Genomic DNA, 22431 nt, shown 5'->3' with positions numbered 1-22431 from the left:
ATGAGCGATGGCTAGATATAGGAAAAACAGTTGTACACAGGTGGTCAGCCTCCTTATATTAATAACAGAAAGATGTGCAGTACATGAATACTCGCATACTATTTTAGTACTAAGTCAATATATTCCTGTCCAGCACCCTCCCTTGGGCTGGAGGTGTATAAATATCACCTCCAGTTTGTTAAAATAATCCCAGTTTGTTACAATAATTAGACAAGACGAATTTTAAACAAAGCCTTCATGAAATTAATGGTGCCATCAAAACCTTCCATCACAGCATCCCGCACAAAATAACAATCAACTTCAATATGCTTTATGATGTAGGACATGTATGGAAATTTATATATATAGACTGGAGAGAATTAGAAGGATAAGAATGTAGCATCTGACTTGGGATGACAAACAGCGAGTCCCACACATTTTCCCGAAGTGTCTTCCAAAAGTAGCTAGTAGCATTTGACTTGGGATGACAGAAAAGAAGAAGAAGAAGGTCACACACATTTTGCCCAAGTGTCTTCCAAAGTAGGAGGAAGAAGAAGAAGAAGAAGCAAGCCATGTAGCATCTGACTTGGGATGACAAACAACAAGTGAGTCCTACACATTTTCAAAGTGTCTTCCAAAAGTAGCTGGAGAACTTTGACATCCCTATCAGGAAGAAGAAGAAGAAGAAGAAGCATGGTTGCATCTGATTCGGGACGGCAAACAGCAAGTGAGCCACACATTTTTCCAATTGTCTTACAAAGAAAGAAGAAGAAGAAGAAGAAGAAAAGCCATGTAGTGCATCTAACTCGGGACAACAAACAGCAAGAAGAAGAAGAAGAAGGAAGCCATGTGGCATATGACTCAAGTTGACAAACAGCAAGTCCCACACATTTTTCCAAAGTGTTTTCCAAAGCAACAAGAAGAAGAAGAAGAAGAAGCAAGCAAGCCATGTAGCATTCTACTCAGGACATCAAATAGCGAGTCCCACACATTTTCTTAAGTGTCTTCCAAAAGTAGTTGGAGAACTTGATATTCAACAACGACAAATAGGGAGTCATGTCTTTGGGCTGTTTTGGGGAGTCCCAGAACAAATTCCATACTTAGGTCTCTTCAAGGCATATGTGGCAGTGGCAAAGGGGTATAAAGGCCATTGTTGTGTCTCTTAGATTTTACTAACAAACAAGTGCAACAGAGACAATATCCTAGCAACTCTCTTTAACGAAGTCCAATAAAATCTATCCTCAACTAAGGCAATGGTTTTATCCCTCCCCAAGTGACCAGCTAACCCTACGGAGTGAACCATCATGCTTGTTTTTTTTCTTGGAACAACACTGGAGCACCATAATGAGCCTTGGAGGGTTGAATAAGCCCTGCACTAAGCAACTCATCCAACTGCTTTCTCAATTTTTCCAATGAATGTTAGTTGCACATCTAGGTGGGAGTGATTTTGGGAGTTCTATGGGCATGACATCAAAAAATTTTCCCAAAAGTTCTCCAACCACATCAGGAACATGCACCTTCTGGTTTAGTTTGATCTCCACGAGGGCAGCTAAGAATGTGGAATTCCCTTTCTTCAATTCATCGTTCAATTGCATGATTGAGATGGCACCTATCTTCTACTTACCGCACTTCTTGCTTGGATCCTTATACACTACAGGAATAAAGCAAGATGCCTTCTCATCGAAGATTAGGATTCTAGCAATTTGAGACATTAGCATCACTTTAGTCTTAAAAAATTCCATGCCAAGTATGACGTCAAAATCATCTAAGGGCACCATCATTAAACTGCATTTTCCTTCCCATGATCCCATTGTTAGGACAGCAGTGGCCATTTTCCCAGAATACACCTTGCTTATGAATTTTCAGCCTTGATCTGACTTGAATTTTGAGTGAGTTTGAGGCCAAACTTTGTCATCTCCTTCTCTGAAATAAAGTTGTGGATGGCCAAGGAATCTACAATAGCATCAACTTCAATACTGCTTGAATGTACATTAGGCCTTTCTGAGAAAAGGGTTTCGCAGCAGTGATAGCATTCATCAATTGCAGTGGGTTTACATGTGAAGGCCCCTCTTCATCTGAATTACAATATTTCAAATCTGAGGCTGCCAATGCATTCAACTTATCCCTCTTAGGACAATCACGGGCACGGTGAGGACCGTTGCAGATGAAACAACTAGACTTTTGGGAAATTTGGGAAGCATCCTTCCCTTTGTTCTGGTTATGGCGTTCACCTTAGGCTTCTCATGTTTATCCTTCTTCTCCCCTTTCTCTTCCTTCGTCTTAGCGTTATCCTTATCCTTATCATTTACTTTCTTTCTATTGATCTTAGGATCCTTGGTCTTAGTGTTGATTCAAAAATCAACCAAGCCATCTGTTATTGCAATGGCTGCAGGGAGATTTTCACTCCTTGCCTACATAGTTCCATCTATGTCCACGGTTGTAGACCGGAAAGGAAGTTGAGCAACTTATCTTTGACATATTCTTTTTGTACAACATCAAGGAACTTAATCCTTGACACAATCCTGCACGGTTATGGTCTGCTTCAATCTTTTAAGGGCATCCCTTGACACCCAAGCTGTGTTGCAAGGAAGGAATATTCAACTCCTTGAAGATCTCTCACGTCTCAATTTCGAGGTCTAGTTGCATTTGCATCATCCTTTGTCCATGTATGCCACCATAACTTAGCATCACCCACATGGTAGTCAAAAGTGCGCCTGAGGTGTGCCTAGGTGTGGGGCCTACTGAGGCGATGAGGCTTGTGCCTCACAGGGGCTGAGGCGAGGAGACCTCTAAGAGGGGCACTGAGGCGTGAGGCACACCTCACAAATGTTCAGATTATACTTTTTTTTTTCCTTCTCTTTTGATTTCAAGCATCTGTTTTATTTCTTTTTTTTTCTTTCTTTCTTTTTTGCTGTTTCTATGGAATTTGTGCTACTTTTTTCTGACATATATACTCTGCTGCTTTCAAATCTCTTTCTTCTTTTCTTCTTATTCTTTTGGCCTGCTGTGCTGCTCTCAGTCAAAGCTGCGAGTCCCCTTTTAATTTTCTTTTTCTTTTGCTGTCCTTTTTTTTCCCTTTTGAAATTTCTGTTTTTTTTCCTGCAATCTCTGCACTGCTGCTGCTCAGTTTTTTTCTTCTTCTTATGAACTGCTCTGCTGCTCTGTGCCACCTCATTTATGGTTTTTTTTCTTGTTTATTTTGCAATTTTATTGGGAAAGTGAGATTTTTTCCCCTGGAACTTCTGGCATTAGTCAGTGCTGCACTGCTGCCGCTTTTGCTGTTTTATTTTTTATTTTTTATTTTAACTTCCTGCTGCCTATTGCCGCTTTTATTTTGTGGAACTTATGGCATGAACATTGCATATTATTGAAAATTTGTGTTATAGTATTCATTTTTATGCCCTACTATTGAGTATTTTGATAGTTTAAAATTCAAATAGTAGTCCTTGACATTGACATTACTTGCTACCAATGAGTCAACACTTTATGCCAAGCATGGTTTTGCCTTAATCATGACTTACACCACGTGCCAACAACACCATATGTCAATTAGGTACTTGACATAACCAAGTTAACCATCCAACCATGTCAACCCAACCCAGCCACCATAAGCAATCTTGTCAAGCTACTCAAGGTCCTAATAGTAAGCCACTAGTAACTATCCTATGAATGGCTGTACAACATGTGTCAGAACCCTCATAAAAGTGTTGGGGGCATTAGAAAGTTCAAAGGGCATGACTAGCCACTCAAATAAATCATCTTGGGTCTAAAGGGCCGTTTTCCATTCATCAGTTGGTTTAATTGTAATTTGATGATACCTGCTACATAGGTCAATCTTGGAGTGCCAACTAGATCTAGCTAACATGTTAATCATATCCTCAAGTCTAGGGATAGGGAACCTACACCTGATGGTGATTTTTTTATGGCTCTACTATCCACACGTATCCTCTAATATCCATCCTTTTTCGGAGTTAGCAGAGCTGGTACAACATAGGGACTAAAGCTACGTCTCACAAAGCTCCTATTAAGGAGATCTCCTACGTGCTTATTCAATACACTACGTCCTTTAGGGTTCATCATTGTGAACTTGGAATGAGATCTATGGCATTTTGAATCTCTCGCGTAGGTGGTAGTTTGCTAGGCAAGTCACTGGGCACAACAACAGAGAACTCAACTCACAACTCTCCTACCTCAAGTGGGTACTCATGAAAACTATCGATCCTTAGAAGGAACCTCTTGGGCGTTGATTGCTAAAATGCACCTGTTTTTTTATATGCTTTCTCACTCAAAAGACCTATGATCAAGCAAGTGAATGTTTCTTTGAACTGGGACTACCTTGTTCCTCAAATTAGGATCTTTAGGAGGGCTTGCTAAGGGTCAAAATAATATTCTTATCATGATTTGTTACATCATGATCAAATAACCATGGTCACCCTAACAAGACAATTGCCACATCCATAAGGGGTATGTCATAACTAACCCTATCCATATAATCTCCCATCTGGATGGGTATGAGACACCCCTTGATAACTGGTAGATTTGCCCTATTTACCCAGTTCACCTTTAAAGGCTGAGAGCAGCCTTGGAGATCTTATTCACCTTATCAATAACTAGCTCACATTTCCCATCTCTACAACGAATGGAAGTGTAGAAAATAGTGGTCTGTTTCCACCTCTCTCTCTCCATGGTAATGGATAAGACGCACCTAACCACAATAACATGACGGTCTTCCTCAAAATCCTACAAGCTCACCCTCATCTCTAGAGTACTCAAAAACATTTGCAATTTGATCCTCACAATCAAGAAAATCATTAGTCTCATGCTCTAAAGCTAAGGCTCATTGGGGACAATGGGCCACAATATGACCTCTAGTGTGGCAAAGATGACACTACATGGATGAGATGCTAGCTCAAGGAATACTAGGTCCACTAGAGTGAACAACATGATGTGTCTCTATTTGCTTCTTAGAACTCTCTTTAAGGGTACACTGTGGGATGGTAGGGTTAGGTTGAGGAAAGGATTTGAAATGACATGACTCACTCACTTGAGATGAAGACCTATGGGAGCTCATGAGGTACTTTTTGATGTTTAGAGCTGGCTGTCTCTAAAAACTCTGGAGAGAACAACTCAACATCTCGTCTGACATCCTCCTTAAGACTTTCACAAGCCTAGCCACAGTGTGAGGTGTGACCTTCACATTATCACTCTTAACTCCTAAGCATAAGCTCCTCAAATCAATCAATGTAGCTGGCTGCAGTAGTGGTCTTTTTATGGTTTAAAAGCTCACTAAACAACTGACTCTTAAAGGAAGGAGGGATGTACTTTTCTTTCAATTGTTAGTCTCATGGCTTTTCATCGGGTAATAGGAGGTCCATCCAACTGTTTTAGGGGTTTGTTGCATAGTTTGCCAATCCTTCTTTGCATGCACATCCTCCTTGACCTATTTTGTAACATCTTCATAGTCAATCCAACCTTGCCTTGGGGAATGTGGAGTATGCCTAGGGTTAGCTTGGTACGCTACATATAATTAGACTCACAAGGTTACCTTCCTCAAATCTAGACTCTAGATTGACCTGAGGTTGGTGTGGCCTACTGGTCTGCATTGGAGTTTGACTTGTGTTGTTAGGTGCTAAAGGAACCCTTGGAGCAGGAAAGATATCCTGGGCTGACCCTGCTGAATATGGGGAGTTGTTAGGGTGCCTAATTAATGGCTCTTTGTCTTCTACAACATGACGTTTACCTAATATCTTCAAGATTTGGTCAAACTGTCATGTGAGGTGCTCAAACCTTTGGTCCACAGGCTCCTGAAGAGTGTCTAATTGGATAGGCAAGGATTGGGTATCATTTGGTTTAAGTTCAATGGGATTGGGGTCAATGGTTTTGTTGGTAACCATGGTTAATGCAATATGGTGCAATGTTGCTAAGGAAGACTAAACTTGACTAGTAATGATATGAATTCTAAAATTACGGCAATTGACATGCATGAAGCTAGAGAACATAATGCATATGAATGGATATGGTCTCACTCTCTCACATGACATGGCAACGTGGAATGACTAGGTATGAGTATGAACAAGGATGCAATGATGAGTTAACTAGGGGAATTTACATGACAGAGGGCAGATTTTTTTCCCTTTCTTTTTTTAAAGGGTAATAAAATTTCGGAATTATGCAATTATTAAAGCTGCAATTTGATTCAAACAATAACTGTACATCCACGAAGTCACTAAAAAAGTACAAAGAGGTCCTCCATACACATATTTCCTAAACCTTCTTAAGCTTACGCCTAAAATACATGTGCCAAAGAAGAAGAAGAAGAAGAGAGAGACAGAGAGACACAATTTCTGTACATCCATGAGATCACTGGAAAAGCACCAAGAATCGCATTCAAACAACTGTTAAACCACTATGGAGTGAGTGAGTGATACTGCGAACTGCAATCTGATTCAAACAATAAGTGTACATCCATGAAATCACTGAAATGGTACAAAGAATCTCATTCAAACAATTGTTAAACTACTATGACCCAACCCAACAAAAACTGCAATCTGATTCAAACAATAACTATACATCCACGAAGTCACTGAAAAAGTACAAAGAGGTCCTCCATACACATATTACCTAAACCTTCTTAAGCCTACGCCTACAATATGTGTGCCAAAGAAGAAGAAGAGGAGGAGGAGGAGGAGGTGAGAGATGGAGAGGGAAACGGCAATCTGATTCAAACAATAACTGTACATCCACTTGCATGTCCAGCACTTCAAACAATTGTTAGACCACCATGGAGTGAGTGAAATTGCAAACTGCAATCTGATTCAAACAATAATTGTACATTCACGAAATCACTGAAAAAGTACAAAGAATCTCATTCACAACAACTGTTAAACGACTATGACCCAACCCAACTAAAGCTGCAATCTGAGTCAAAGAATAACTGTACATCCACATCCACTTGCATGTCCAGCACTTAAACCACTATGGCCCAATTAAAGACATAAGTACAAATACTGATTCAAACAATAACTGTATATCCACTTGCATGTCCAGCACTTAAATATAAATTTATCTCTAAACTTCCCATGAGTGATTCCGAGAACCTTTTGATGTGATGCAGCCTACCTCTCTTTTTCCTTCATATATCTTCCTCCCTTATTTTCTTCTTCTTCTTCTTCTTTTTCCTTTTCTTTTTTCCCTTTCCCCCCTTTTTTCTTCTGTGCTGTTTTCCTCTCTCATTGTTTCTGAGCTCTGAATTCCTTTCCTATTTCTAACTTCTGTTCTGCACTTATTCTGTTTTACCCTGTCTCCCTTTTCTCCCTCCCTTTGTTGTGGGTTTTCATCATTCTTTTAAAGCTGATGGAAAAGCGTATGATTTTGATAAATTGGACTGGGGTTCGGTTTGAATCATAAAATTTTAGGATATCATAAAAATTCTCTGGTTTTGAGCTAGTAAGAAGTTCAATGTGTGTTACATAATCCTTTTTTAAAAAAAAAAATATTTAAATTTTTTTTTTATTTTTATGGTCTGGTCATTGTGGCTTAGATAAGGGATTTGAGGGTTTTCTTCTGAGGTTTGAAGGACGGTTTTGCTGCCTATAATTGCTTGCTAATGTTTGGGAAAGGTTCATATGCCTGGAGCAATCCATCGCAGGACTTCTTTTTGTCTGCACGTTTTTTAAACAAATCTGGTGAAGATTTTCCTATCATTTTTGAATACGGATCAATTGTATATTTATTTTATTTGCCATTAGATTTGGATATTAAATTAGTTTTTTGTTTAGAGTGACTTGTTACTTTGTCAAAAGATGGTTGAGCCTTCTTTCTTGCTGGTGACTCCACTAGATCAGCTAGTGCTTTTCAACTTCAAGATTGTATGCAGTTGTCATTAGTGTTACTGCACACAAATCATGATCTGTATGATTTGAAGCTTTGGAGTTATGATGCGGGTTCTAGGGTGGGTGGTACCATGTATGCAGGTGCCCTGCATGCACAGATGCTGTTTCCATGACTTGAACTGGTGGTGCTTAGGTGTAAATGGAGAATCTCCACAAAAATAAAATGTGTTGCTTATCGAAAAGAAGGAACAAAATAGAAAAATGAATGAGGTTCAATTTTAAGGATGCTACCATTATAGTTTCTAGTGCACTGGGGCTCCTTTTTGAGTGGAGGACATCTTAAAAGGTTAGTAGTTACCAGGTTTCAATAAATTTTAGATTATAGGGTGAGAGTGATATTGGGTTGCTAAAAATGAGGAACTAGATCACACACACACACACACTCTCAACACACAAAGGTAGCTTTGCTCATTACTCGATGGAATCCACCAGAATTCACGAAAGCGATATAGATGCAAGAAAAGGCACCACTCTAAAGATAATGTAACTCACTATGTTAGAGATACAGAGTTTAAAGGATAAAGTTCACCACTCTCTAGAATTTTTTTTTTTTTTTTTTAAAATTGGCTAAGAATTGGGACAAAACAGGTCCACAACTTCAAGAACTGAATTTGTTTGCATCATTAAGTCACCTTTGAACAAGCCAAATACACTAGATTTCTTTGAGCACATTCCTGTGTCAGAGAGCCTTCTCTATACCTTTTCAAATTTGTTTTATAATTATATATTAAATCTTTTTTCCCCCTGTTATCCAAATCAGTAGTTCATTTCTTGGAACTTACTAGAGAATGTAAATCTTTATTTTAGCTTGCTTCTGCTATGGATTGTCGTGTTATAGTGTTAAAGGTTTTGTATCATTGCTTGCACGATCTTATTTCTAAGGAGAATGTTTCTGTTACTCAGGTTCAACCTGTCTTTTCAAGAAAATTCAGAAGAATTTGATGGTTCAGAGGTAGATATGGATGAGAATGGGAGGCCTTGCTTTTCTTCAATTGTGAAAGCTGCTAATTCTCTAGATAAGGAACTTGCTGCCAGTGGGTTTACTCGAAAGGACCAGGATGATATTGTGAAGGTACCATGAATATATGTATTATGTGTTTTTTTCTTGTACAACAAATAAATTTTTTATGTGTGCGCACAGCCTTGTGTGGGTCATGTGGTATGGTAAACTGGATTTAAATCAACTCGGTTGTGGTGCAGTGGCTGGGTTGTCCAGTTCCTTAAACAACAATAAAAGCACTGCTGGAGACAAATATTAAACACTTAAACCTGCTAGAAAATGGAAAAGGGTGTTACCTCATTCATTCCAAAGATTATTAATTTTTTTTAAAAAGATTTGGTAAAAAATGAAGTTTTGGATCTATTTAGAATTGGAAAGTTGTTTCCATTTTCCTAAGTTTTCTAAAGAATTATAAAAATCTCAGCTTACCTTTTTGTTTTTCAAAATTCGTATTAAAATGGTAGAAAATATCAGGTTAATTTAGTCATGCAAAACAATTTTTATTTTTTTTTTCTAGATCTTAAAATAATAACAAAAAATACAACTTCTTTTCAATTTTCCAAGAATTATATATGGGGCCGTGTTTGGGAACTTGTGGATTGTGGGGCTGGATTTGGATTTGAAAAACACTGAATACTATTTTTATTCTATATTCTGTCTAAATCCGAGAAATGGTCCATGATCGCATAAAGTGGCGGAAAAAAATTCATATAGCCAACCCCACTTAGTAGGATTAAGGCTTGGTTTTGTTGTTGTTGTTGTTGTTATTCTTTCTAAATTCGCATGAATCCAAATCCAAGTTCCTTGCTCCCAAACATGGGGTAAGAAATCAGAAATCTAGAAAATAATAAAAAGATGTTATTCCAAGTTGCCTATATAAGTTTAGAAAATAAAAACAATGTGGCATTTTTGTAATTATTTGAAAATTTTGAAATTGGAAATAAATGAATTTCCACAAGCGAATAGTGTCAAGTTTTTTTTTGGTTTTTAATTTTTAATACAAATGTTTTGAAGTTGAAGCTTAGCTAACTTTTTGTAAAACTAAACTAATAATGAAAAATGAAAAATGAAATTTTTTTTCCCACAACTAAGCGAGCCCTTGCTTAATAATGACACCCAATTGGTTGATTTCCTCAAAGCAACAGCCCTTGAAACAACTTGCATTAAAAACCCAAAGAGATGCTTGATACTCTGCTTTGCCCTAGGGTAAATCTAGAGACAATCTGTTGCCAGAAAATATTTGAGCATTCCATTCCAAACAAGTTCCCCTGAAAACGGGAAAAAAGAGCAGTCCTATACAACGTAACTAAATTTCTCATAAAGAAGCAAACAGAGCAGTCCTACACAATCTCCCAACATTCTTACGCTTCCCCAAACCAACAAAAGAAATACTCTAAAGTCCTGATTTCGGATGCTCCAAACTTCACAAAGTACTCCAAAAAAAGATGTATTCTACGAATCCCAAGCAAATGAACAGTGTAGAAACAAATGGGGGTCGTTCGAGCTACTGCCTCACAAAGAGCACACAATTGGGGATGAAGCTTTAGAAAGCCTCCTACTCAGCTGCAAACTATTGATGTCAACTCTATTATGGACAGCAATCCAAGCTAATGGCTTTAATATTAGAAAGGATTTTAGCCTCCAAGCCAAACAAATGCACATTCTGTAATATAGAAAAATAATGGTTTCAGGCAATCCAGACTTGTGTTGCCTCAATATCTAGAGCATCTAATGATTCCCTCTATTACCCAAGGGACAAAACCATGATGAGTGTAATTCCAGAGGAGTCAGAAATTTGGAATATGATGATGTCTTCCTACTCAGCTGCAAACTATTGATGTCAACTCTATTAAGGACCACAATCCAAGCTAATGACTTTAATCTTAGAAGGGATTTTAGCCTCCAAGCCAAACAAAGGCACATTCTGTAAGATAGAAAATAATGGTTTCAGGCAATCCAGACTTGTGTTGCCTCGATATCTAGAGCATCTAATGATTCCCTCTATTACCCAAGAGACAAAACCATGATGAGTGCAATTCCAGAGGAATCTGAAATTTGGAATATGATGATGTCTTTGCATCCCCTGTAAGCTCCTGGCCCGGATGGTATGTTCGGTATATTATTTCAAACATTATTGGGTTATGGTGGGAAAAGACCTGGGAAAATGTTTCAAAGTTTTTTTAGGTATGGGAAGCTTTCTTAGAGAAATGTATCATACAAACATTGCCCTAATCCCAAAGGGACAGAATGCAAATATTGTAAGTCAGTTTAGACCCATGAGTCTCAGTTTAGACCCTTAAGTCTCTGTAATTTGAGTTATAAAGTTTACCAATATTTTGGGTAATGGGATAAAAGGGATGTTGGACGAACTGATTTCTCCAATACAATCGGCTTTTTTAAAAAAGGAAGAGTGATTTAGATAAACCAGTGGTCCAAAGCGGACAATGCCTTATTGTAGTTGGGCAAAGGCCGTTACATTTGGTATCTTTGTCCTCTCATGACTCATGAAACATTGGATTGCTAGCAATATAAATGAAAACTTGATTATCACAAAACATATCAGCTTAGTAACCTAGAATCCCATCTCTGACATAAGAGACCTCAATCAGATGCACCGAATTATAGTATATGCCAGAACTCAGTATTCTGCTTCAGCTATAGATCTTGGTGCAGTAGTTTGTTTCTTGTTACACTAGGTGACAATATTACCTCTCACAAATATACATTATCCAGTAGTGGACCTTCAATCATCAATCAGGCCAACCCAATATGCATAAGAGTATCCCATGATCTCACAGTTTCTGTTACACTTATATACCAAATGTCTACAAGGAGAGCCTTTGAAACACTTTAGAATCTGTTACAAATAACATCTTAGTGTGGTTGTTTGGGATTTTTTATAAACTGACTCAACATCCCACAAGTCAGGTCTAGGGATAGTCAACTAGATCAATGTGCTAACCAACTCCTTATATTGGTGTTTCTCTTCAAAATCAGGTTTAACGTACCTTGACAGTGTTACATTTGGATCCTTAGGAGTATTAACCTGTTTATCTCCTAACATGCGAGTCTCACTTTGCAAGTCCGGTATGTTATAGAGTAGATTAAAATCTTTCTTACAATGCATAGTCTCAATATCAAGAATGTAACCCAGAGTGCTCAAATCTTTGATTTGAAATTTTTCTTGAAGTCATTGCATGATGTGCAATCTCGCTTTGGTCGCTGCAATGATGATGTCATCAACATAAACTACTAGAAGTATTCTCATGTCTAGTTTAGGTGGACAAAAACCAAATGCTCAGGATAGAAATAAAAAAAAAAAATGGCAGAAATCACGATGTTCAATGTCTAACTTGGACCATTGATGGCCTTATACAACCTAAATGCCTTACGATTCTCCCCCCTTCACAACAATGAGGTTGCTCCATATAATACCTCTTCCTACAAATCTCCTTACAAGGCATTCTTCAAATTCTTAGTATAAGGGCTAATCAAATTAACTGCCAGCAAGATTAATATGAATGGAGTTTAGTCCAGCAACAAGAGAGGAAGTCTTAAAATAATCAATACCATATGTTTTGAGTGTATCCTTTGGCAATCAATGTAGCCTAAAGCCATTCAATACAGCCTTCACAAAGATATTTGATGGAGAGCACCTAACTAACTTCTTGCAAGGAGAAAAATCACATGTTCACCTAGTGGTCAAGGCATCAATTTCTACATCCATTGCATGCTTTCACCCAGGGTTAGCACCTGCTTCAACATGTGAGGAAGGGATAGAGACAAAAGGCATAGATAAGGCAAAAGAAAACATAGAACATGGAAGGTGAAAAAAAAGAAACAAAATGAGCAATAGGATATGCAACTAAGACTGCCAACTACTTGCTTGGATACCTTTCCTGTATGCAGTTGGAAAATTCAAGTCATGCTAGGATGGATCCAGATGCCGAAGCAGCAAAGGGTAGAAGAGGCAGCTGCATGGCAGTAGTGATGTCTGTACATGTTTTTGGTAATTCATAAATATTCAATTCTTTATTTGTGTCAATGGGTTTGAAAGAGGAGCATAAGTTTTCTTTAAAGGGATAAGGGTTGGACATGAGGATTAGCATGAGGAACCAATAATTATTGATGGACTAAAAATGTATTCATTCAAGGAGGTCTCAACACTAGAGAAGTAAGGTGCCCCCTAAGAAAAAGGTCATGTCCTTTCAATGTGGGGATCATAACATCTGTATCCTTTTTGTCTTCTCAAATACCCAACAAAGGCACATTTCACAACACGAGGAGAGGACTTGTCTCGACTTTTATGTGGAGCATGAACAAAACATGTGCACCCAAAGACACAGGGCACAAGAGAGAACATGGATGTTTATGGGTAGACAATAGAGAATGGAATTGGTCCTTGTAGAACACTGGATGACATCCTATTAAGTAGAAAAAATGTTGTAATCAGTCTAAAGGGTTTTAGGAACATGTATAGAAACAAAATAGACCATGTTCTGTCAGGTAAATGCCTATTTTTCCCTTCAGCTACTCCATTCAAGTATGTACGCATGATGTTTGATGAATAGTTCCTTTGATCAAGCAATAATGCGAAATCGAGTTTTTATTTCTTCGTAGAACTGAGTAAATACATCAAGAGTCCATGTGTGGAAATTGAAGAAGTTGAATGATAAGAACTTGATCTACCGCACCACCATTGAAAATTTGAAATTAATACATGCCATCCTTCTCAAACCCCCCACCAATCATCTTCTTGAATAATGAGAGGATAGGAGGTCACTGAGGAGTGATGAGAACTGATTTGAGATTTGATTTAAGATCAGATTTGAGAACTGATTTAAGGGAAGATAAGAGGAAAAGAATGAAAGTCAGAGTGTCTAAAAACAACTCAGATAAATCAAATTTAGTGGAGTTTAACACTCTAATACTATGTTCAGAAGTTAGGGATGGAGTATTTTTTTTTTTTGTAGCAATGAATCTCTTCCATGGAACAACAAAAGTGGGTCACTAAGGGCCTGTTTGGTACCATTGCTATTTTCTGTTTTCTGTCTCTATTTCTCTACAGTAAAGAAATAGATTATAAAAATGCATTTGTTTATGTTGTCAGTTTTCTGTTTCTGTTGTCGGTTTTCAGTTATTTTTCAAAAAATTGAAAACCAAATTTTATGGTTTTTAGTTTTGGCAACCTCTTGCCAGAAATTTTAATATCAAGAAATAGTGTTTTTTGATTAAATTATTCATTTTATACACTTTTAAATTAAAATCAAAATTAAATGATCATAGAATTTGAATATAATTAAATGAAAATATAAATAAATTTCAAATCAAAAATAATAAAGCCAATTACAAAATACTTTTATTATTTTTCAATTGTTATGTACAATAAAATTTTTATTGTAAAATAAATTTTGAGACTAGAACAATTAAGTAAAACTATTATAAGAAATTTTATTTTAATTATTGTAATTTTTTTAATGTATATTATTTGTAATTTTATTATTTGTAATTTTATTATTTTAATTATATTTTTATGATAGTACTTGATTTAAAATGAAAATGAGCATTTTTTAAGTAAAATTTAAATTTTTACTTGTTTTATAAATGGTAACCAAACAGGTTGCTGGTTTGTAGTTTTCTGTTTCTGTTTTTGGTTTTGGTTTTCGTTTCTATAATTTTTGGCAGCAATACCAAACAACCCCTAAGTTGTTGGGCTATGACTATAAGATTATTTACAATAAAGGGACCGAGAGTATGGTGGCAAATGCACTCACACGATTTTCTGAACAAGTTGAACTTGTAGCTATTTCTGTACCTGCATGTACTGCTTCTAAACAAATTAGGAAGGAGTGATGACAAAATCTGAAGGCTATAGGTAATATCCAAAAGCTACAAAAAGAGCCAACTTCAGCCCCTCCTTACTTTTGTATAAAGGGAGGATTTCATTAGTGCCTAATTCAGCGCACAATCGTAACGATATTGCAAGAATTACACTTAGCATCGGCTGCAGGTCACTCTGGTTTTCTTAGAACCTATAAGCGCGTTTCTTAAGAATTTTATTGGAAGGGGATGAAGGGTGAAATCAAGAAGGTTGTGGTAGAATGTGATGTTTGTCAATGACAGAAAGGGGAAACCATGGTGAGTTTAGGATTTCTACAACCTCTTCCTATTCCAGAAGAAGCTTTGACTGATATCTCCATGGATTTCATTGCAGGACTACAATCTTCTCATGGTAACTTGACCATTTTTGTTGTTGTTGTGGACCGTCTCAAAAAATTGCATGGAATTGCTCAATCTATTGTTAGTGATTGTGATTGTCTTTATTAGCAACTTTAGGAAGGAGCTTTTCCATTTGCAAGTAACACAATTGGATATGAGCACTGCATATCATCCACAATCAGATGGGCAAAGTGAAGTTGTTAATAGGTGCTTAGAGACTCATCTTTGTTGCTTTGCTAGCAACAAACTAAAGGATTGAGTGTGATGGCTCCATGGACTGCATGGTGGTATAATACCACTTATCATTCCTCCATAAAGTTTACTCAAGGAAAATCTTGTTGCAGCTCAAGTTCGTATGAAACTGCAAGCTGATAAGCACCATAGTGAAAGGGATTCTCAGTGTGAAGATTGGGTATTTCTCACCAACGTGCAAGCTGCTATCTTTAATGGTTCGCACATCTGGGTACCACTCCTTAGGAGCTCCTTTTTACCTATCCAAGAGTTCAAGCAGCTGCGCTTTCCTTTTCAAATTACTAGAAATCTGAAGTGGTTGTCATTTTCTCCTCTAATTTCCTGCACCCCAATTGCCTTTTCCACCACTTCTTCTTTTCAGGTAAGCATTTGTGAAATTTTTCCTTAATCGGGATTCATCTTTATAACTGCAATTCATAAGCCAAATTTTCACTTGATACTTTCAAAAGTTGCAATGGTGATCAGCAGATTCTCTTTGGCGTGCATTTGCAGATTTCCCTTAGCTCATTGAATATCATATATTTTCATAAAAACAAGATCATTAATCTCTCTCTCTCTCTCTTGCTCTCTCTCTAGAGTTATGAATTAAATGAAAGGGCCAAAAAGATAAGTCCACTTGTGGAAAGAAAAAATTAACAATATGAGTAAGGATGTGAAATTGTAGTTCATATTTATAAAGTGCTTTTCTTGGTAATTAAGATCGCTAATGTATTTTCATTTTGAAAATAAATAGCAAGTTATATAAAATTTGGCATAAAAAGTGTAAACTTGCAGCTCCCGAGCAAGTATGTCACCTAGGATAGAAAATTCCCAGTGCTAAGCTTAGGTTAAGCAAGGGAAAAGAAGAAAAAACGAAAACAAAATCATACTTCAAGTTAGATTTCTTCCATTCAATTCATGGAAGAGCTGCAGAGATCTCCTAGAATGGTAGGAAAAAGTTATCCACATATTATTACATCCACATATTATTGCTTAGAATTTTTTATCAGGCCATTTTTTGTAAGTTTAGTCTTCGTTTAGGCTGAGGACATCTTACCCTCCTCTTTCATTCACTTAATAGGATTGATGATGTAAGAAAAAAAAAATCTCCGATTCAATCTGAACCACATGCCCGTACAAATTTAAACTCAAAAACCATAGCAATCTCATACAACTGCAATAGCATAAACTCAAAAGCTCACTTTAACTAACGGAAACATATGTTAAAAAATGAAAAATGGCTACGGATGCACAAGGAACAGAGAAAGAGACCAAAGCCTACCTCACTGAAAATAAATGACATGCTAACATGCAAGTATGAGGACTAAAACTTTCATAAAAGATTAAAAAATGGCAACAGATGGACGAGGAACATAGAAAGAGACCAAAGCCTACCTCACTGAAAATAATATGACATGCTAACTATGCATAAACATTAACATGTAAGTATGAGGAGAATACATCTACTAGGCCTCAATCTTAGCTATTTGGGGGTCCTTTTTCTCCATGCATTAGATTTAATACCATTCTTTTTGTTGAATAAAATTCTTCGTTTCTTTTTGACTGCCATAGTTCATGTCCTTATTGTTGCATCTCATTGTTGTTGCTGCACATGCCCAAACCATCACAAATGTTGTGCTCCCATCTTATCTTCAGTTGTTGCTACTCGTTCTTCGCATTTCAGTTCTGCTTATTCTTCGAACATGCTTTTTTGTTATTTTCCTGGTATTCTAATCAATATATGATATAACATGGCTGGTCTTGCTGCCATTTCATAAAATTTTCTTCCAAATGAGAAGATATTCTACAATCATATAAATTGTCAACTTTCTGCATTGTTAATTTGAAAGAGAATTTTTTTTAAAAAAAAAATTGTAAATAGCTTCTTTTTTTATTTAAGAATCAAACTCTGTAATTGGATTTTTCATGGTGCCTATTAAAAGAAAGGAATGTTATGGTATAAGGAAAAGCCACATACCTTTAAATGCAAGAAATGTAATTGGAGATATGTAGGGGATGAGATGATGAAAGGAGAGGGACTTCATCTGTAGATAATAGATATAGGACAAATTGGGAGAGGAAAAGGACTTCTACACCTTGTATGTAGAATGTCTAGAGTTTTGTGGCAAAAGCAAGACAAAGCGTTGCTGTTGGAAGACAAAAGTTGGTTGTTCACTGTTTGCAACTTCACTTTTGAGCGAAAGCATTGAATATATTTTAGCATATGTGACTTTTCAACAAAAACATTGAAGAGCTTCCACCATACTGAGTTTGCCAGCATGGCAACATATTTATGATTTTATGAATGTGGCACCTTCTTAGCAAAACCAGTTCAGAGGCATATATGTATGCATGTACATTGATATTATATGCATGTGTAGGATGTAGTTGCAGTGCATTTAATGGATTTTAGAAACTTAGAATTATTAATGAATTGTCACTAGTTTTGGTTGTTCCTACTAGGATTTGCTGTTCCAGTTGTGGCTGTTGTTAGGAGTATGGTTTTTTTGACAAGACTTATTTTTAGACGGAATTTGCAATAAGAATCAGGAGATGCAATTCATGTTGAAGTATTGATATTTCTTCAATATTGCTGTTGTATGCAGTTCATTGAAGGAGAAATTGAGGCAGATCAAGCTTCAGATGATGAAGAAAGTCTAGATGGAGACATGTCTGATGAAAATAATGATGCAAACATTGTGCATTTTAATTCTCTCTGCTTGCTGGAGCAGGTAGTTTCTTTAGTAGCCTTGCCTTAGCATCAGTTATTGTAGTACTTGTGATTCTTTTATTGTTTGTTCGAAACCATGGCTTCGTCAACTTCATTGATGTTATAAACCCTTGTTATAGCATGGACTAGTACTAATGATATGAATGATCGTTTGGGTTGGTCCATGCTTGAGGGATGGATCCTAGGTGGGATAGTGTTGTCATCACTTTGGTTAAAGGTTTGATGTCAAACAAGACTAAAACTGGGTTGCACACTTGTGTTCTGAACTTTGCTGAGGATATTTCTGGATTTGCCTTTGGCATTGCAACTAGGCTTTCACTATTATGAGATGTTTCTGTTTTGTGCACTCTTGCATTTCAGTATAATTATTTTGGGTGCTATCATAATTCAGAAAAAGCAAACTCTGAAATGTGACGAGGGAAGTGATGTAGATGGGAATCAACCACATCATGAAGCCGGTCAATGCAGTGGACATGAAATAAAAAAAGTGAGTTACACAGCACACTTAAAAGAGAATTTTAAATTTTTCATACTTGGTTAGATATGGCGGTTCTTCAGACATGCAGGTAGGTCTGTGCAAGCCTGAATTAGTCACTGGCTACTGGTATCAAGCTTGTGGATCCAGCGTTTAATTACCTTGGACCACTTGGGCATTTTTACTGGGCAACTGGTTTCTGTTCTGCTGTTTCTTATTCAGTGACAGTGGACGAAAATTTGGTGGGACTTCATGTCAATGCATTCAAATTAGTTAAAATGTCCAGTATATAATTGCAATTATTGTGGCTGTGAATAGCAAATGCTTTGGATGGGTGATTTTATGGAAAGGCCATTTGATGATGAGAAATGCAACAATATTAGTCCTATAATTTTTTTAGCCTTTGAAATAAAAATGGAATTCCATTTTTGGTTTGGAAAATTTGTTTGTCAGCCAGAACTATATTAGGAAATTCATTCACGGTCTTACACTGCCATTTTTCCCAAACAGTGGAGCATCATTTTTTTCTTTTTTAGGTTTAAGGATTATTCTCTTTCAATGGAGTGCCCTAACAAATTTTTGTTTTTTTTTTTTTTTTTCACTCCAGGAGGATAACCAGACTCCGAGTGAAGATACTGCTGTACTAATGAAGCGTCTGAACAAGCAAAGACGTCGAGCTGTAGCCGCAGTCCAACGGGGACATAAAACCCCAACCTCCAGAAATTCATACAAGGACAAGGGTGGTAGGTCCTCTCACAATTCCAAGATCCAGAAGCAAATGAGCAACTGGTGATGCAAATCTTAACCACAGTAATAAAGAGCCATCAATCAAGTTCTTTGCCGAATCCGAAACAATTGTGAAGAGGACCTCCCAGCATGCCTTTTGTCAAATGGGCAGAGAGTTACACAAGGAGCAACCGAGCACAATAACCAGTCAAGCAAGATTCCCAGCCTTCTTTGTTTCCCTCCCAAGTTTATTTTATTTTTTGTTAAAAAATTGAGCTGTTAGGTATCATTTTTATTTTTGGTTTTGTTGTACAGTTAGAAAAAAAATCCATGTTATCACAATGCATGAGATCCTATATTATTTCAATATCCAAAATTTTGACCATTCCATGCAATAGTTTTAACTAAAACTAATAGAGGCATTGTCTAATCATATAATAAGACAGGAATTGCAAAAATTTATGTAAAATTTTAAAATTAAGTAATTATTATTTGGCTCGTATTATCATAAAGCATATTACATTATAGTGCGAGTCAATTTTGCCCGTAGACTGCCCGAGCTTGACTGGCCCTGTACTTGCTTTATCTTTATTCTTAGTTTGAGTTTGTCCTGGTTCTATGCAATAAAAATGATTGTTAATTTTTATGTTAATATACTGAGAAATTTTAAATCTTCTAATTTATAAAATTTACCATTGTTATCGTCTGCTTGTTAATATACCGTAATACATGATAAAATAACATATTATTGTAAGTTCTGCTAACTCTAATATTACAAAACTCCCATCATGCTTGAATAATGCCCACTTTTAAGTTGAAAGCAATCTTCTAACACGTTCAATTATACTTTTTTGAAAACATGCCGAAAAACAGTAAAACAAATCTAAGTGGTAAGTGGTATAAGTATTTTTATTAGGTATCGCCAAATGGTATAGTGTATTTATGAGTTTAAATCGTATTATTTTTTCCATTTGTTTTATTTAATGAATTCAATGAGTGTTTTTATGGTTTTAGCCTCTCTCTCTCTCATGTGCATTGGGGAAAAAGACTTGTACCCCAGTGAGTTTGGTGTGTCTTCTACTAAACGTGTGCCATTTAAGTAACACAATTTTAATGAAAAAAGCGTATTGATTTATCGGCTGCCACTTGGTTCCTATTCCCTCTCTCTGAAGTATTGTATTTCTAGAGGAGTAGATAGATTGGGGAGATGCAAGCAAGTAGATGGCTTGGTATTGGAAACCCTTGGACAAGAATATTCTTCTCCTCTTCTTGCCCCTTACTACCAATGTTTATACTTCTTAAGAAGTCTTTTAGTAATGATTTTGGTTCAACTCTAATAAAGCATTATTCACTTTGATCTACTATCCCCATGAGTTTGCCCTATAAAAGACGTCTCATATAGTTGGAGTTCAAATCATTTTTAAAAGTCAAAGGTTTTCCTAATACACATTTGATGTGGGACCCTAACACGTTCTCCCATCTAATATCTGACTCTGTCGTTAGAGTGACTTTCATCTTTGTGTAAGATCCACCACATGATAATACTCTTTGGATAACTTTGGTACCAATTTTAATGATCTTAAGCCCAACTCCTGTGAGCTATTGTTCGTTTTAGCCCACTCGTCTCATGGGTTTATTCTATAAAAGACAACTCACATAATTGGAGTCCAAATCATCTTTATAAGCTTAAGATTTTCCTAGTACACTTTGATGTGAAACCGTGACACTTTCTCAGTAACCTTTTGTTTTTTATAAAAAATAAAATTTAACTTTAAATGCAAAATCTTATGCGTTTTTTAATACTATTTATTGTTTGTAAACTATTAATTAATTAATGTATTGATTCATAAACTATTAAGTAGCTCAATAAAACAATAAATTATTTAGGTGCTTTTGAGTTTCGTGCATGTTTCAATTCCTGATCAAGGTTTCGTTTGCTTACCTTTTGGTATATCTTTCATATTATTACATTTATATCTTAATTTATTATGGTAATGTAATATATTTCGGTAGTATATTTAAATTTAAAGGGTCATTTTATTGACTAAATAGCTGAGCAACTGAGGCCCACACTTGGATGTTTTTATTATATGAAGTTTTCATTTTCAAAAAATTCATTGGCTGTCAGTAGATTTTATGCATTCTCTTAAAAAAACAAATTTTTTTTTTGGGGCTCTAGAGAAGACTTTTGTATTTGGGCAACTTTTTAGATTCAAACTAAAAACTTTTAACCACAATGTTTGAAATCATCAAAATTGGTCCAATATTGTTCAATTTAACTACTTCTTGAGATTTAAATTTATTGAAAGAATGAACCTTCCGCTAGTTGACCGTATTAGTTAACGTTATGTATATGTGAAAATATAATTTTTTTCATAATAAAATGATAAATTTGATAAATGAAATTAAAAATTTAGTTAGTACAAGGTATTCTCATCTTAGTTCCCATCCATTGACTTCATCCCTTATTGAGGGTGTAAAGTATCATCAAATAACTTGACATTTACAATATTTTCACGTAATTCATTGCATATAAAAGGTTTTGTTTTAGCTTTAGTTTCGAATATGATAACCCTTATCAACACAAGATCAGGGGCAACTTAAGAAGATTTAGGTTCCATTTGGAACTCAAAAAATATTAGAAAAAAGAAAGAAAAATACAAAAGAATCCTAATTTTTATATTTGGTGTTGCGGGGTAAAAAGTAGTTGGGATGCTCCTTCGACTCTCGTTGACCTGAAAAAGGAAGAGAAGAAAGGCTTGGAGGACCCGGGGTGTACTCCGGGGGATCTCTCCGATGCCTAAGTAAGAGGAAGGCTTTTAGGGAGGCTAAATGCAACAGTAGAGTAGTGTTGTATCACTTACCTTTGCCTGTACTCCAAATCCCTTCTTATAGGGGCTTGAGTTGACCGCCGGTTGGATTGGATTTATTGCACGGGGGAGTGAATCGCTCTCTTGTCATAAGTACGTGCACCTATTACTAGTTATTATGGGTGTTGGTGTGGATCTCTCCTCCTCTTTAGATCGGAGCTAATCACTCGTCAGAAAGTCAGACCTGGAGAAAGTGAGAGACAGACGTTGACCTGCCCTTATTAGTGTGATTTGTTATGGGCATATCAATTGTCCCCCCCTAAGTTTCAAATTTCTGGATAGAATTTTGAATTGTTTGTGTTTGCATC

At 36.4% G+C, this 22431-nt stretch overlaps 1 protein-coding gene across 2 annotated transcripts in view; it reads left to right on the top strand.

Moving 5' to 3' along the window:
* LOC131160359 (uncharacterized) overlaps positions 1-19648 on the top strand; it is a 37217-nt gene extending 17569 nt beyond the window's left edge. Inside the window, exons 10-13 of one of the 2 annotated variants that reach the window (XM_058115980.1) lie at positions 8775-8943; positions 17928-18053; positions 18444-18539; positions 19135-19648. In XM_058115980.1, the coding sequence (XP_057971963.1) occupies positions 8775-8943; positions 17928-18053; positions 18444-18539; positions 19135-19320 (577 nt within the window). In that variant the 3' untranslated portion in view covers positions 19321-19648. Of the gene's footprint in view, positions 1-8774; positions 8944-17927; positions 18054-18412; positions 18540-19134 lie in introns of those variants that run through there. The other variant, XM_058115981.1, reaches the window with a different exon arrangement.
* The last annotated feature ends 2783 nt before the right edge of the window (positions 19649-22431 follow it).

The sequence above is a fragment of the Malania oleifera genome, chromosome 7 (genome assembly GCF_029873635.1).
Source record: "Malania oleifera isolate guangnan ecotype guangnan chromosome 7, ASM2987363v1, whole genome shotgun sequence".
Lineage (NCBI taxonomy): Eukaryota > Viridiplantae > Streptophyta > Magnoliopsida > Santalales > Ximeniaceae > Malania > Malania oleifera.
The sequence above is the reverse complement of the archived record's forward strand: the minus strand, read 5'-3'. Positions and strand labels throughout refer to the sequence as shown.